The sequence below is a fragment of the Microcaecilia unicolor genome, chromosome 6, assembly GCF_901765095.1.
Source record: "Microcaecilia unicolor chromosome 6, aMicUni1.1, whole genome shotgun sequence".
NCBI lineage: Eukaryota > Metazoa > Chordata > Amphibia > Gymnophiona > Siphonopidae > Microcaecilia > Microcaecilia unicolor.
In genome coordinates, this window is record NC_044036.1 from 316482676 (window position 1) to 316499724 (window position 17049).

The following is a 17049-nucleotide window of genomic DNA, read 5'->3' on the forward strand; positions in this document are numbered from 1 at the left end:
GCCCATATTGAGAAAGACCACTCGTGAGGTTGCATTACCCTGCTCAGTTTGTCTATCAGTCATACCAGCCAGGTAAGTTGCTCATTGTACCATCCCGTGAAGGAGGGCACACTGCCACATCTGTATCATCTCCTAACACAAGGGATAAGATCCCATACCCCCTACTTGTTACATAATACATTGCAACCTAATTATCAATTTGGATGAGAACAATTTGGTTCTGTAGCTGATCTCTGAAAGCCTTTAGCTCCGGAAGGTTGATGTAGTGATCTGTCTCCTAAGGAGACCACACTCCTTGGCTGTGAAGCCCATCCATATGAGCCCCCAATCTCAAGTTGGATGCATCTGTTGTCAACAGATTTTGAGAAGGTGGAATTTGGAGTGCGAGTCCCACAGTCAGATTGGTCCAAATTGTCTACTAGAAGAGGGATTGAATAAGCTCTGGAGGAACCTGGACGACATCCGCGAGGTTCCTTGTGGCTTGAGACCACTGGGAAGCCAGAGTCCATTGGGCACATCTCAAACAGAGGTAAGCCAAGGAAGTGGCATGCACCGTGAAGGCCATATGGCCTAACAATCTCAAGAACCGCTGATCTGCAACCTGCTTGCTGCTCCGGACCTGCAAGGCAAGAGCTATCAAGATATTTGCCCTTGCCAGGGGCAGAAAGGCCCAAGCTTGCATAATATTGAGCAGGGATCCTACGTATGCCAATCGCCGAGTTGGGAGAAGGTGGGATGGTGTAGTTTATCATGAACCCTAGGAGCTCCAGCACTCAAACAGTTCTCTGCATAGACTCTTGTGCAACTCCTCCTGTGACGTGCTTGACCAGCCAATTGTCGAGGTACAGAAACAAACTCCCAGTTTATGTAGCGATGCTGTGGTTACTGCTAAACACTTGGTGAAGACCCCATGAGGCGACACAAGGTGAAAGGCAGAACGCAATACAAGCAGTAGTGTTTCCCTACTCAAAATCCAAGATTCTTCTTGGGACTAGGAAGTATCAAAATGTGGGGACAAGCATCCTTTAAGTCCAGAGAGCATAGCCAATCTTGTTCCTGAATCATGAGAAGAATACCAGAGAAGAGTTATCCTCAACTTACTTTATTTTTTGTCTATTAGATTGTAAGCTCTTTGAGCAGGGACTGTCTTTCTTCTATGTTTGTGCAGCGCTGCGTACGCCTTGTAGCGCTATAGAAATGCTAAATAGTAGTAGTAGTAGTAACTTCTCTTTGACCAGGAATTTGTTCAGGGCCCTTATGTCTTGGATGGGACAAAATCCCCTGTCTTTTTGGGCACAAGGAAGTACCTGGAATAGAATCCCTTCCCTTCTTCCCTGGGTGGCAGGGGTTCAACCTCAATGGCCTGTAGAAGGGCATAGATTTCCTTTACAAGTGCCTGCTTGTGCTGAGAGCTGATGTAAGATGTTCTTGGTGGGCAACTTGCTGGCTTCTGATGCCAATCAAGATGGACTATTTGAAGAACCCACCAGTCAGTGGTTATAAAGGGCCACCTTTGATGGCAAAAATTTAGCCTCCCTCTCACCGGTGGGTCATCTGGGATGTTACTTAAATGGCAACTATGCTTTCCTGAAGCCAGTCAAAAACTCGTTTCTTGCTTTGACTGAGGAGCCTGCTGGGCCTTCCGGGAACGGGATTGATGTGGCTGGAAGTGTTGGAGCTGGGGCTGCTGGGTAGAGCACCTAAGCCTAGTTGAAAACCTCCTAGTGGAGGAGGATGAAGCTGGAGGCTGCTGAGAGGGACTGAATGGTGTCAGTATGTTTGAGCCTGTGACCTCCTCCAACTTGTCCCCAAAAAGATTCTTCTTGGCACGGTACATCTGCTAACCTTTCCTGAACTGCTCAGTCCAGGTCAGAGACACACAGCCATGAGAGTCTGCACATCCCCACACGCAATATCAAAAGTATCATAAGCGCCCCTGGTTAGATATTTCCTGCAGTCCAGTTGTTTGCAGGCACTGGCAAAGCTCTGCAGCCTGCTCCTGAGGGAGTGAGTCCAAGAGACTGAGCATACTGCATACCAAAGACTTCAACTATATGCTTATGTACAGCTGGCAGGACTGGGTGTGGTTAATGAGCAGAGGCTCGATAAACCTTTCTCCCAAACAAATCCAGAGTCTGAGCGTCTCTACCTGAGGTAGCTGAGGCACAAGTCCTGGAACTTCAGACTCATTTTTGACTAGAGAGTGGCGAGGTAATTGCGCCCTCTCGAATCTGGGAAACTTCTGAATTACACCTTCTTCGGTACAACATGCACAGAGAGGGGAGATTCCCAATTCTTTATCAGTGCATCTTTAAGTTATAGGGTGTAACAGAGATGTGAACCCTTCCTTAGGAGGAAATTCATAGTCCAGGACAGATAACATTTCTGCCCTAGACTCTTCCTCTGTCTCAGACTTAAGTAGAGGAGTGTGGTAGCTGTGTTAGTCCACTCTTAAGGTTATCAATAGAAATCAAATAGATTTCTCAGACTTAAATGGGATGGCCGAAGCCTTCACAAAGCCTGTGAATAAGAGACTCTCACAGAGATTTACTCCTTTCCTGAGGACTCCTCCGAGAAGAAATGTGGATCTTTGACTCCCAAGTCTGACTCCTCGCAATACTCCAGATGGGCAGAGTGAGTCCATTACCTGCCCCGGCTCAATGGAACCATGTCCACGCCCCAGAGGGTGCAGAGGTACAGCCCTCCTCTCAGACTCCAGGGAAGCTTTCTCCCCCCAATGTAGAGCGCGATGCTGTATGGGTTGATGCCAACACCCACCGAGGTATCAGCTTTGAAGACCAATCCAAAGGCAAACTAGGAGCCTCAGGAAGGAGTTGAGGCTGAGCCAGAGCTGGCGCAAGCGCCCTTGATGCCTGAGCAGCATTGCTCAGTACCACTCAGAGGGCAGGCATCAGCAAAGGCTGAGGAGCTGGTTCGGAGACAGCTTGAGAAACAGCCAGTGTCTAATCGGAAACAGGAACCTGGCTGCTCAAAAACTGGCACGGTGGTATCTCCACCAAAGAGGGGGAGCTTTCCTTTCGGGCCCCGTACTTCTCAGGTACCAGCGATGCCAATGCTTTGGTGCTCCCAGCACTGTGCTTCGAAGGGGATCAATGCTTGTGCTTCTCTGGCTTCCCTCGATGCTGATAAGAATAATGTTGAACTCGTACACATCGAGCACCGGGACCAGCCAGCATCAGACCCACTATCGGCACTCAATATCGAGGGAAGTGGAGACATCCTCAATGCCGGTGCACTCCCAGTGGTAGACGGTCTGGGCAGCCATTGAGGTTGATGCTTCTGGTGCCAATGGATCGGCCTTTGAACAGCCAAAAAGTTTCTCCTGCTAGACCCGACATACCCTGTGTCTTCAACTGCATTTGTAAACAAAAGAGAACAAGAATCAAACTGGTGGTCAGGTCCAAGGCACTCGATGCAACAAAGGTGCGGGTCCGTGGCAGAAATCACCTGATTGTATTTGCACTCCTTTTGAAGCCACTGGGAGAGTTGAACTGTGTGTAAATTAAATTCCTCAATTCTAAACATAAAAAAAGGACAAGGCTCAAATCAAGGTCAGTGCTCAGGCCTAAAAAGCCACATGAAAAAAAAACAAACAAACTAAAAAGCCAAAAACTAAATAAAGGAAAAGGTACTGAAACTAAGAACTATGAAGAAAATGAGATAAATCAATGAAAAACCTGCACGGGAAGGGACTGAAAAAAGATCTGTTAATACACACTGAAGAGAGACCACAAAAAAGTGACCTCTCAGCTCCACGAAAAAAAAAACCAGACCGAGGAATCTGCGCTCACGCATTGGGCGGGAAGGCGCCCAAGCATGCACAGTGGGACACTACTAGAATTTTCTAATAGCTATATGCACTAGGCAGCATCTGCTCCAGGCTCCGACAGATGATATCACTCAGATGTGAGAATACTTTATACTTTCACACATTTTGTTGGCTACTCTTCCATGAAACAAAAACTGGAGATATTCACATGGAGACAGATATCCTTAAGAATGATGGTTGACCCATTAGTCATAGATCACACAAAGCATGGACTCAGATCTCAAGTGAAGTCTGATATCTCTACCTAACTAGCTTGACTGTTTCTAGTAACAGTGACATAGATAAGATTGTAGTGTACTGATGGAGGTCTTGTGAAGGAACCTTGCAGATAGCATACCCAGAATCATCCATAAGGCAGATAAGTAGACATCATATGATAACATTGTAGAAAATAGAAACAGAGAAAAAATAAAGGTAAAGACCATATGGCCTATCCAGTCTACTCATCCATGCCATTTATTCCTTCCTTTCACTCCCTTAGAGAGCCTATGTACCTTTCCTTTTTTTTTTCCAGAGGAGACAGAAAGGTGGATGTATTTCCCCCCTTATTTCTTACCCTCAGATTGCAATCTCAAGGATACGGCTGAGATGGTTAGTGGAAAGGCACGTTGTTCAGAAAAGATGCTTTCCAAAGAAAACTGCAAGACTTACTCCATTTAGGAATGGGGGCGGGGAGGGGGGTGAGGGTAGGGAAGAGGCCTTCTGGCATTTTCAAAAGGGCAGCTATGTGAAGCTAAGGGAAGGCCTGCCAAACCCAACACAAACTCCACATTCCAGTTGACAGCAGAAGCAGTAACTCCAAGACAAGAAACTACACAGACCCATGCCATGTTTCATCCCTTTGTAGTGCACTTGACCGATTTGTTTTAAATTACTGAAATCTCTCTTTATTGCAAGGTTTTTTTGCCTTTCTCAATTTAAGGGGGTGGGGGAAAACAAGTCCCTTCCTGTGATACAATTCAGGAAACTTCTGTGGCACAAAACATCTCCTTTGATGGTGCTTGCTTGCTTTTTGACTCACACAAGGTCAAATAACTTCAGACCAGCATAAATGAAGCTGAGAATTTGCCCGTTTGTGACACTGGGGTAGAGCAGTTAAAATAAGCTGCTATTTGTAACTCTATACTTTCCAGGCAGTTATATTAAACAAGGTGCACAGATCAGGGAAGGTAGCAGGAATTCCATTCTCACACAAAATACTTACTAGGAATGCTATTTTATGAGTTGATCTATGAAAGATTATTAGGGAGAACCTAAATTCAATCTACCAACACCAAGACAAGACTTATCTCCATTGCAGAAGTGATCACTGAAAGCCATTATGCTGTCTAGTCCTCTTTCATTGCTGCTGCTTTCTTGTTAACATCTGTTACCCAATACAGTGGAAAGCTGAACGTCTTGCCTTTATGAGACACCTGGGTGCGTCAGACCACATCTAGCCCATCATTACATTCCTTACAACTGAAGTTATTTTCTTTTGAAACAGCTATGGCATTCAAAGCAGAATAGGTAACCTCCTTAGATGTGTAAAACATAGTGGGACATCAAACCAGTGGGTGCAGAATTATCCAGTATGCAAATACAGCAAATTATAGTAACACTCGAGTTAGTCAAAAACTGTACTATAAAATTTCTCTTCCAATTTTCTCTTCCTTCTCCACAAGCACTATTACACAAAAAAGTGATGTTCCCTTAAATATAGAAACAGTGAAACATGACGGAAGATAAAGGCCATATGACCGCTTCAGTCTGCCCATCCTCTTTAACCCCTAATTCTTCCTGTTGCTAAGCGATCCCACATGCTTATCCCATGCCTTTTTAAATTCTGGAACAAATCGACTCCACCAGGCCATTCCACGCCTCCACCACCCTTTCTGTGAAATAATACTTCCTTAGGTTACTCCTAAGCCTATTCCCTCTTAACTTTGTGGTGCATGGCACAACTCTGTCCCTCTTAGGCAGATGACAAATCTCCAATCATTGTGAACATCTTACACCAAGACATTCCCCCGTTTACTAAGCCGCATGGCAATACCGAAACAGCACATTCAAAGTGAATTGGTGCACGGTAGCCACTAGCTGGCTTAGTAAATGTGGGGGGGGGGGGAGTGGATTGATTTTGGGAAAAAAAAATTCCACATACAAAACAGGGGCTTTTTGTGGTTTAAAACACACTCCCTTCCCCAAACTTAAAATCCCTATGGGTATGGGCCTCACAAAAATCAACCCTTACCATTTATATGTGTCCCTGCGAACAATGAGTTGATGAGGTTAGAGGGAAGCATTGTGCTATACTGCACACTCTCCAGCAGGAGGTCTCTTCCCGCTTAGACTGTTTCTATAGAACCAATGAGGCCCTATTATTCTTGTTCTTCCTCCTCCTCCTTCTTCCATTTTGTATTTTAAGAGTGGTGTGTAATGTTACCATAGTGGGCTGAAAACAAAAAAAAGCCTGGATCAAATCCCACCAATATAACCTGGGATCTTGGGCAAGTTATTAACCCTTCATTGTCTCAGGTACAATCTCTTGTGTCAGGGAAATATCTACTGTACTTGAACGTAAAGCACATGGAGCTACTACTGAAAAAAATATGAGCTAAATCCAAAATCCCTTAAGAGTATGCCGAGGCTTAAAGTTGGGAGCATTCAGGCCTCCAGAACAGGAGATAAATTTGAGTTCAGAAGGATCCCAAAGGGAAGTATCTGGAGACTATTCCTAATGTTTTATTGAAGAACCATCACAAGTGTCTGAAAAAAAATGTTTTTCACACCTGATGTCATAATGCGACAACTTTCTAAGTGGAAAAGCAGGTACAGAGCTTGTTGCCTAACAAAGATAAAAGCAGCAACTCATATGCAGTACATTTAGAAAAAATTCAATTATATACTGATGAGGAGAGCTGCATCAGATACCAATAAAAGGGAAAACGCAGTGTTGGCCCCAGAGTGCCTTGGTTCATAGGAGCCAACTTTTCAAAATGATTGGGGGTGCTGAATTTTTTTTTTTTACAGGTGGTGCATTCCCCTCTCCCCCCTAAGTTCCAGGCTCCCCCTCTCCTCCGAGTTCCAGGCCCCCCTCCCTCCCTCTGAGGTCCAGGCCGGCTAGCCCCCCTCCCTCCGAGTGCCTGTCCCAGTCCAGAGCTGAGAGAGAAGGGAAGGCTGAAGTACCGAGCCTGCTCGCCTTTCACTGCTGCCACTGGGACCCCGAGGTAAGATGACTTTTAAAATTCTGGGCGGCAGGCAGGAAGGCGAGGGTGGACCGGCGGAGGACTGTTGAGGGAGAAGAGGGCGGGCACCAGGCAGGTCAGGCTGGTGAAGGGAACTTCCGGTGGATGAAAATATTGGGGGTGCTTAAACAACCACGGAGTCGGTGCCTATGCCTTGGTTAGACAGTGGTTGGTGAAGAAACATCAAATGTGTCCAGATTTCCAGTGACTACCTTGTGGAGTGTACCGAGGTTTGCTTTTCTGTATGGACTGTACCAGACTATGTACTGCCTGGCAAACACGTCAGTCAACCGTTTCATTTTGGAACAATCCCATCCTGATATATTTGTGTCTTGAAGGAAAGGACCTGGGAACACAGTTTGTTTGAGGACCCACGACTTCCAAAAGTCATATTTGTGATGAGGGTATTGCCTCTGGCCCATCCTCTAAACAAACTGTGAAACTTATCAAGAAGGCAGATGCTGTCTCAATATGCAGACACATCTGATGTGGTCTAAAAACACTGCCAATAGTACTCTAATATATATGCTTTAATTGCACTTTATGTAAATTACATCACAGGCCCTACTTATTGAAAACACACAACCCCAGTGTAGCCCTTCTTAACGTATGTCCTAATTAAAACCTTTTATGTCTTCCACTAGGAAAAAAGGCCCGTTTCTCAGCGCAATGAAACGGGCGCTAGCAAGGTTCTATAATGGTAGGGGCCCCCTCCCTCCGTCCCTCCGAGCTGCTTGCCTGCCTCCGTGTGACTGTCGGACGTTGTTCGTGGTTCGCTCTGCGTGGGGAGGGGTTTTTTTTTGTTGCTGCGCCTCCGTGCCTGTGCTGTTTCCGTTTCGGCCCTCGAGTGTCATTGCTCCGCCCTCGACGTCATCACGTTTTGACACGAGGGCGGTGCAGACACTCAGGGTCAGGGGCACACCGGATATCTCGGACGCCTCAACTTCCGTGGAAGCTTCATTAGAACGTTGGGGTTGCCTTTTATATAGAGAGATTATTTCTTTGAAGAATGAAGTGGTCACCAAGGCATAGTTTTGCAAATTTAGTAACTTTTCTGCTTTAACCTCTCATAAAAGATATATTGAGATAAAATCAAGGGCCTTCTTAACTTTTTCAAAGCATGCAGGCTAGTCACCTTTTTATTACTCTCTCTGTATTAAGATCAATGTATGTTTTAGAAATAAAAATGACTGGGTGAGTGAACTTGATTGTTGCATATAATATGCAATAACGTTCTGCATGTCCTTTTCGGGCTATTTCAAAGGTTTGCTTTCATGCATGCAACGACCACCACTAGCTGCTGATGCCGTTATGGGACAGCGGGTGAAAGGAAGTAGGGAACCTGCAGTTGTGAGGAACCCCATATGAATTACTGATCACAGGAAGAACACTCACCATGATTCACTGCACTGGGCACACCCCAGCTGCAAATTGTGTTCTTGGCTCTGACACACAGGGTAAACACTGTATCCATAGCCGCAAGGTAGGGATTTGATTGGAGAAAGAAAACTTGCAAAGAAGCGCCAGCCATAAAGAGACTTAGGTGAGTGAGTCAACCTGGAAGCCGCCCAAGGGGCTGTGTTCTTGGGAGTGTGTGGTAAAAAGAACACTGGATCAGCAATTTACTACTCATCCTCCCCCTGCTCTGCACTACAAAAGTTTATCATGCTGAATGCAAAAAGGAAAGGGAAGGTAGGGAGTAAGACCTAAGAGAAAAGATACTTGTTAAACATCAGTGTCTTAGGAGGTCTTGCAGCTCAGGTAGCAAATTCTGTGCAATGCCATGCGAAAGGCCCTCAGTTTGATCTCCGAGTCACGTCTTCCATTTGGGAGATGCTGCAGAGGCAATGCTTACAGTTGCTAGGAGGAGAGGAGCAAGATTCATAGATACTGTTGAGGGCAAAATTAAGTTCAGTGCCTATAGCTGCTAGCATAGGATTATCACTGCAATGATCAGACTAGGTATGTTGGAGATAGCAGGGAAGATATAAAATAGAGAGAAAACCCCTAGATAGTTGCAAATGAAGACTCAGGGCAAGATCCCAGTCCCGGGTCTGACCTGACAGTATAAAATGAGAGCAAACTTCCAGCTTAAAAAAAAAAATTGTCAAAAAAAAAAAAAAAGAGAAAAAAGTCAAAAATGTTTTGTTTTACATGGTTGTCAGGACAGGCTGATCCACTGGTCCAGCAGCAGAACTGTTGTGCAGGTTCTATTTCATGCCAGACCCAGCTCCTGGGGCTGCTGGGACAGAGGGAGTCCTAGGTGTTTTATGGTAGTAACATTTACCAGCCTGTACAGAGCACACTTGTACCAGGCTTCAAAAGAACCACAATGTGTGGCTCTTACACAAGGTCCATTGTTGTGATGGTCAGGGGAGACGGGGGGGGGAGAAGAGGGGAGACCGAGGAGAAGAATGAAAAAAAAAAATTACAGGAGCCATGAAAGAAGAAGATGATGGCATCCAAAAGGAGCCAACAGAGCTGAACAGCCCAGGAGTAAACTGCAGTGAAACTGGTCAGGAGAGAACACTGACCAAGAGGTTTACTTTCAACTGCAACCCAAGTCGGGTACAGCAAGCTATGATCTCCCAGCTAACATCAGGCATCAAATCAATGCATTCTGGATGATTTCTGATCAGAAGTCAGTCTGCTTCTTCTATACACCTCTAAGGATGATGACAGACCAGAAGCTTTATTTCAGGCAGTGGGGCCATGCACAAAGTTTTACATGCTAATCTTAATAAGAAAATTAACTGGAAGGTCTCTGAGCTACATTTTTTTTTTTTTAAAGATTAGAAAGCTGAAATCTCCTTTGGAAATATTAGAAAACATTTACTCGCATCTGATCAGGTATGTTAGTAATGGACTAGTCATACTAAACTCAGCAAGACAAATAGAAGCCTTGAGCAAGCCTTCCCTTAGCCAGCTGTGCACACGCGTTTTCTTCCCCCTCCCCCCCCCCCCCAGGGAAAGGATATGCATGTAAAGCTTATGACATGTAACTTCAAGTGCCCTAGCTCTTAGAGCAGTGGGATTAGATGAGTTATTTCCCATTTGGGTAGGGAAATAACTCATGCAACTCACTAAGTTTGGATTAGGAAAGACAAGTTACTAAATTTAAAAAGTCAAATGCTATACACTGGTACTTTCTGTAAAAAGCATTAAAAAAACTTTTCCATTTTACCTATGTAAAAGCTACAGATATGCTCTGATATTTCCTGGAGAAATAAACACACACAAAGCTGAATATGTAAAAGAAAAGAAAAAAAAAACAGAAAGTCGGACAGTTAGATGAGAATCACGAGCACAAAAAGAAAGACTAGCAACCATAAGACTTATGGAGAAAGTCTTACCTGATAAAGCAGGTATTCTCCGAGGACAGAAGGCCTTATATTCTCACGTGTGGGTAATGCTATCCAGCATTGACCGGTCCAGAGTTTATGATAAGCTAATGTGGAGTCAGTCAAAAGCTTGTCCCCAGCTTTGACTGGGGAGTAGCAGGGGCCTTAGGCACATGCTGTTGTTGGGAACAAGCAAGCTGGGGCTGAGCCTGTGAAACTGGGTGAGAGGTGGCAGCGTACCTATGCCTCTGCGAGTAGTAAGTACCCCTTCTCGACTTGCCAAAAGACCTCCTAGAGGAGGAAGATGCAGAAGGCACCCGGCAGGAGACAGAAGAGACAGTATCAGTCTGTTTCTTGGTCTGGTCAGCGACCTCCTAAACCTTCTCTCCAAAAATGTCAGTCCTGGGGGCCCTGTACAGCAGTCAGATTTGAGGTAAGTGGAACCCACTCGATGCACAACTGCTCCTAGTGTCCACAAGTCTAGCAGCCATATGTACCAATGCAACACCCAACACCAATGTCAAGGATTCAGACCATGCTCCAAAAATTCTCTTCCGTTGAGCCTCATTGGCCAACTGGGTCCTTTTCTTCATACGAAGACACAGGACACAGTTAGAGGGCTATGGTCAGGCCCTAGGCACTGAAGACACCAAGAATGGGTGTCCTTGCCAGAGATGGTCTGATTGCACCGGGTACAGCGTTTAAGGCCACTGGGAAGCTGAGTGGACATGGAAAGAAAAACCTCTGCAGCCAAATCAAATGACTCGATGGTGCCACCAATTGGGTCAAGGCACCAGAGAAAAAGTAAGGGGAAATACAACCGAAGTCAAGGCCTAAAAACAGCCCAGTAACACAGAAAAAATAAAGAAAACTTAAAAGTGGAGAAAACAATAAGGGAAGGAAAAGGAATCACCGGAACAGGAGAACAAGAAAAAGGTAGCTCAAAAATACGCCAAAAGGCACTCACAAAAAAAAAAAGCTCATGCGGACTGGAGCTGTAAAGAGCAGCAGAAAAAGAACTGCGATAATTGTGCTCTTGCGGCGGGCGAGAATGCACTTGTGCATGTGCAGTGGAGCATGTCTTGCACTCCACAAAGCTCTTATTAGCTTGTCATAAGCTCCTGACCAGGCAACGCGGGATTGTGTTACCCATATGTGAGAATAAATAGGCCTGCTTGTCTTTGGAGAATTTTCTTTCCATTAGTCCTTCCCACTGTTCCAGAACCTGTGTGATAGTTGCGTCTATCAACCAGCAGGTGGAGATAAGAGAAATGAAAGCTGAGCCCAGACATCTTTCTTGGCATTCAGTCCAGCTCCTCAGTATTTACATAGACAAGCAGTAAGGAGAAATTCTGAACAAACACAACAACCTTAAACAACTCGCTAACCTAACACTAACCAGACGAGTAAATATTTGTGAGCCTCTCTCACCGCTGGACAACTTCTAGAGAATAAGAGTTATGCAAGAAGCACCATATATGGTGACAGTCGCTATTTGACACATTACTTCGAACTGACTAAACATCTCATAAACCTCTGGCGGGCCTCTGGAATACTGGGAAGGTCTAATGGAAAGGAAATTATTAAAAAAAAAAAAACCACCACCTAATTTCTTCCTCCATTACATAGCTTCACACAACTCCAGAACCCAAAAGCAATCCCTAGAGTGGGTGGGATCCTGGCACCGCCACCGCCCTGAGGACTGAAGCCCTTAAAAAAACTTGCTTCTAAGCACACCGCAACATCCACCCTATAATGCTTTTATGATGTGTCAATCACGTCACGACCTTGCTAATATCCCGCCAGAGACAGTAAGGTAGTCTCAGCCCAGGATGTTACTGTAAGGCCAAGCCTCTGTTTACCAAAAAGCACAGTCAGTCTGTCTGATTTGTGAAACTCATTCATGACTTCCAGGTATCTAATCAGGATTCTACGCACATCAAGAAGCTTCAAGGAAGAATACTGAGCCTCTTCGTCCTCTCTGCAAAAGGATGGAAGCTAAACAGATTCATATGCTCATACCACTTTCAGAAGAAAGGAAGGAATTATGTGTAGGGAGACTCCCGCTTCTGAAAAGCGAAGAAAGGGATCATGACAAGAGAGCCTGAAGCTCCGAAATGCTACGTGCCGACAACAGCCACCAAGAACACTGTCTTTAGTGCAAGATCTTTCAAGGAGGCCTCTGGAGTGGCTCAAAAAGGAGGCTTCTGAAGAGCCCGAAGAGCTAAATTAAGGTTCCACTCTGGACACGGTGTAAAAAAGGTGGCCTGCTCCCCGCAATAATCAAACGATATCCGGGTGAGCTACAGGAGACACCTTCGGTAGTCGGTCCCTAAAACAGGCCAAAGCCACAACCTGAACTTTTAGAGAACTCAACGTCAATCCTTTCTGAAATCCAGCCTGGAGAAATGCTAGGATGTGCGCAATCTGAGCAGAGAAAGGAGAAAATCCACACTCAAAATGCCAGACCTCGAACATCTTCCACACCCTTGCATATGCCATAAATGTAGAGCGTTTCAGAGCCTGAAGCAAGGTAGCAATGACCAAACCAGAATAACCTTTTCTTCTCAACCAAACCCTTTTCAATGGCCAGGCCGTAAGGCTAAAAGGGGAACAGATCCTCCATGAGCTCTGGATCTCGCATCAGTAGGCTGTGTACCTGCAGAAGACAGAGAGGAACCCGGGTTCAGTAGTTGAATCAGGGCTGCGTACCACGCTTGCTGGAGATAGAAAATACTGAAGATCTGGACTGGATGCCAAGAGAGATGTGTATCAGCTCAGTTTTCATTTCTCTATCTCCACCTACTGGTTGATGGACACAACTATCCTACAGGTACTCAAATAGTGGAAAGCTACATAACGGAAAGTCTGTTTTCAAAAAGTAAAAGATGGATTAAAAACTACAGGAATTATAGTGGACACTAGAGCATGTTCTGCACTTTATATGGTATTTTTCTGATGACAGCTCAGCGAGTCTTTATTAAGAAGGCTACAAGCAGACGTTGAGGAAGAAGAGAACTGTCTATACTTGAAGGATGGACAATAGGATTGATATTTCATAAGTTTTTGAATGATACAACATAACATTCATAAAAGCTAGCTTAACATAATGTCACAAAAGAAAATTGGCTCCTCCCTTACTATCATGACCCTTGACACCACAATGGAGCACTGGCTTAGTACTGCTGTATATGAACAAAACCACCAACTTAGATGGAAGAATTGCTAAACCCAAGTCAGTAAAGTCTCATCCTGCAGGACTTGCACTCCCCTGCGGGTCTCCTATGCCAATTGCTTATCATACATGGTTAAGTTCCTCAGATCTCAAAGAATCACAGCTCAAGCTGGCAAAGCTGCAGTTGTCTGTTTTGATAACAACCAGTTTCACAAAGATGGTTAGGTGGGCCAAACAGGAACATAAAGCACGCCACTTTCATAGCCAAGACCACACATCCATGCTTGAAGCAAATACACAATCAGAAAAGTTATATTGCAAGGATAATTAGTGTTATTTTCTTAGATATTTAAGAATATATGAACTTGGGGATATAAGCCAAATTGCTTTATGAAGTTTATTCACTGAAATTCTAAACAGATGAAGAATTGGAGAGAGATCAAACAGACCAGTGCAGTCAAGTTACATATTACAGGAAGGGCAGGCTGCCAGGATAGTCCTTCTGCACAAACACTTAGACAGAAAGTTTGAGAAATTACCAGCAGACCACACTCAAGATAGTGTACAAGCAAAACTCCACTGAATACATACCAACCAGTTCCTGGGGATCCTTTTTCTCCACTTCTGAGAGTTCCTGAAAAACACAAGAACGAAAAAGTAACTATAGACTGAGAAAAAAAGAAAACTGAACTGACAAGTACTGTGTTAAAAGGGAATATTGCCATGCGAGAAGGAAGAGAGCCAACAAAAATGGTTTTAGAACATCCACCAAATCCATATTATATATATATATATATATATATATATATATATATATATATATATATATATATATATATAATCATTCACTTCTCTATCAAACTAATGAAAGTGTTTACAACTTGTTGCATTGCAGTGCTCGTAATACCCAGCATGTTTGTGAATGGGAAAATTAGGTTCTTACCATGATAATTTTCTTTCCTTTAGTCATAGCAGATGAAGCCATTACGTATGGGTTATGTCCATCAACCAGCAGGGGAGATAGAGAGCACTCAAACTTTCTCAGTGCCCTCTTGGCCAGCTAGCTCCACTGCCTCTTCAGTATTTGAAGCTTCCAAAGCAGTATGGCCAACCGCAATGGGAATCACAAGAGCTTTCCTCACAGCGAACGATGGCCCATCACAAGGGCATGAACTCATAAAGGAGGGAATGCACATCCTCCTGGAGGGAATAAACTCATCCTCCTTATTGTAGAAGTGGAGGGGAACACACGCACCTCCTGGAGGGAATCACACATCCTCCCAACACACTGGAGGGAATGAACTCATCCTCCTATTTATAGAACTGGAGGGGCACACACGCGCCTCCTGGAGGGAATCAACCCATCCTCCAAAAAACATACTGGAGGGAATGAACTCATCCTCCTAAAGTTAAACTGAACATGAATCCTGAAGATTGTTTTCCAACTTTCTCCCAAGGAAGGAACTTCAGGAAATTAGAACAGAACCTGAAAAAACCCAATTTACAGCATACTGACAATCCAACAGGGAGGGCTCATGGCTTCATCTGCTATGACTAAAGGAAAGAAAATTATCATGGTAAGAACCTAATTTTCCCTTCCTTGTCATCAAGCAGATGAAGCCATTACGTATGGGATGTAACAAAGCAATCCCTAGATAGGGTGGGAACAAGCCACACCACGCGCTAGCACTTGTGCTCCAAAACGCGCATCCCTCCTGGTAGCCACATCCAGCCTGTAATGTCTGGCAAAGGAGAGCTTAGAAGCCCATGTTGCTGCACTGCATATCTCTTGAAGAGAGAGTGCTCCAGTTTCAGACCAAGAGGAAGAAATCACTCTAGTAGAATGCGCCTTAAAGGCTACAGGCGGCACCCGGCCGGCCAGCAGATAAGCTGAAAAGATAGTCTCTTTGAGCCAGCGGGCAATAGTGGCCTTAGACGCTGGAGACCCTCTGCGAGAACCTGATAGTAAAACAAACAGATGATCAGAAGACCTGAAAAAGTTAGTAACTCGCAGATACTGCAGCAGAGTCCTGCGCACATCCAAAAGGTGCAGCTGCCCAAAAGATTCTGGAAACTCTTCCTCTGAAAAAGAGGGCAAGAAAATAGGCTGGTTCAGGTGAAAGGCTGAAACCACCTTAGGCATAAAGGAAGGCACGGTCCGAACCGTGACTCCGGACTCTGAAAATTGCAGAAATGGGTCTCTACAGGACAGCGCCTGGAGCTCTGACACCCGTCTCGCCGAGGTAATGGCCACCAGAAAAACGGCCTTCAGTGTCAAATCCTTCTCCGATACTCGCCGAAGCGGCTCAAAAGGAGATGCCTGCAGGGCTTTCAAAACTAGCCCCAGGTTCCAAGCTGGACAGGGTGCTCGCACGGGAGGTCGGAGCCGAAGCACCCCTCTAAGAAACCGTGCCACATCTGGGTGAGCAGCCAAAGACACGCCTCCACCTTACCACGAAGGGAGGCCAACGCTGCCACTTGCACCCGCAGGGAATTATAGGCCAAGCCTTTTTGTACACCTTCCTGCAAAAAGTCCAGAATCGGCAAGACAGGAGCCCGCATTGGTGCAATGGCTCTGGAAGCACACCAAGACTCAAACAGCCACCAAATCCTAGCATAAGCTACGGAAGTGGACCGCTTGCGGGCTTGCAGGAGAGTGGTAATCACTTTATTGGAATAACCTTTATCCCTCAATTGCGCCCTCTCAATAGCCATGCCGTAAGACCAAAGCGGCAGGCGTCCTCCATGGCTACCGGACCCTGAGTCAACAGGTTCGGTACCAGAGGTAACGGCAGAGGAGCCTCCAGGAGCATCTGTCGGAGGTCTGCATACCAAGGTCTCCTTGGCCAATCCGGGGCGATGAGGACCACTTCTCCTGGGTGCAGCCGAATCCACAAGAGCAGGCGCCCTATCAAGGGCCATGGGGGAAACACATAAAGAAGACCCGGAGGCCAGGGTTGAGCCAAGGCATCCAACCCCGCCGAGCGAGGATCTCTCCGTCTGCTGAAGAAGCACTGGACTTTGGCATTGGAACTTGTCGCCATGAGATCCATCACGGGCTTGCCCCATTTGGCACAGATCTGCAGGAATACTTCGTCTGCCAGATTCCATTCTGCTGGATCGATCTGATGCCTGCTCAGATAATCGGCCTGCACATTGCTCTGACCTGCAATATGAACTGCCGACAGACACTGAAGATGCAGCTCGGCCCAGTGGCAAATCAGTTCGGCCTGCGCGGCTAGTGCTCTGCACCTTGTTCCGCCTTGTCGATTTATATAGGCCACTGTTGTCGTGTTGTCCGACATCACTCTGACAGCCAATCCTTCCAGGGTCACTTGAAAAGCCAGAAGTGCCTGAAACACCGCTTTCAACTCTAGGCGGTTGATGGACCACTCCGACTCCTCGGGTGTCCATAGACCCTGGGCATGCTTCCCCTTGCAATGTGCGCCCCAGCCC

At 45.6% G+C, this 17049-nt stretch overlaps 1 protein-coding gene across 1 annotated transcript in view; it reads right to left on the reverse strand.

The window, feature by feature from the left end:
• Positions 1 to 17049, reverse strand: part of SAP30BP (SAP30 binding protein) — a 91567-nt gene that overhangs the window by 13226 nt on the left and 61292 nt on the right. Inside the window, exon 4 of the mRNA XM_030208257.1 lies at positions 14185 to 14227. Coding sequence (XP_030064117.1) covers positions 14185 to 14227 — 43 coding nt within the window. The remainder of the gene's footprint in view (positions 1 to 14184; positions 14228 to 17049) is intronic.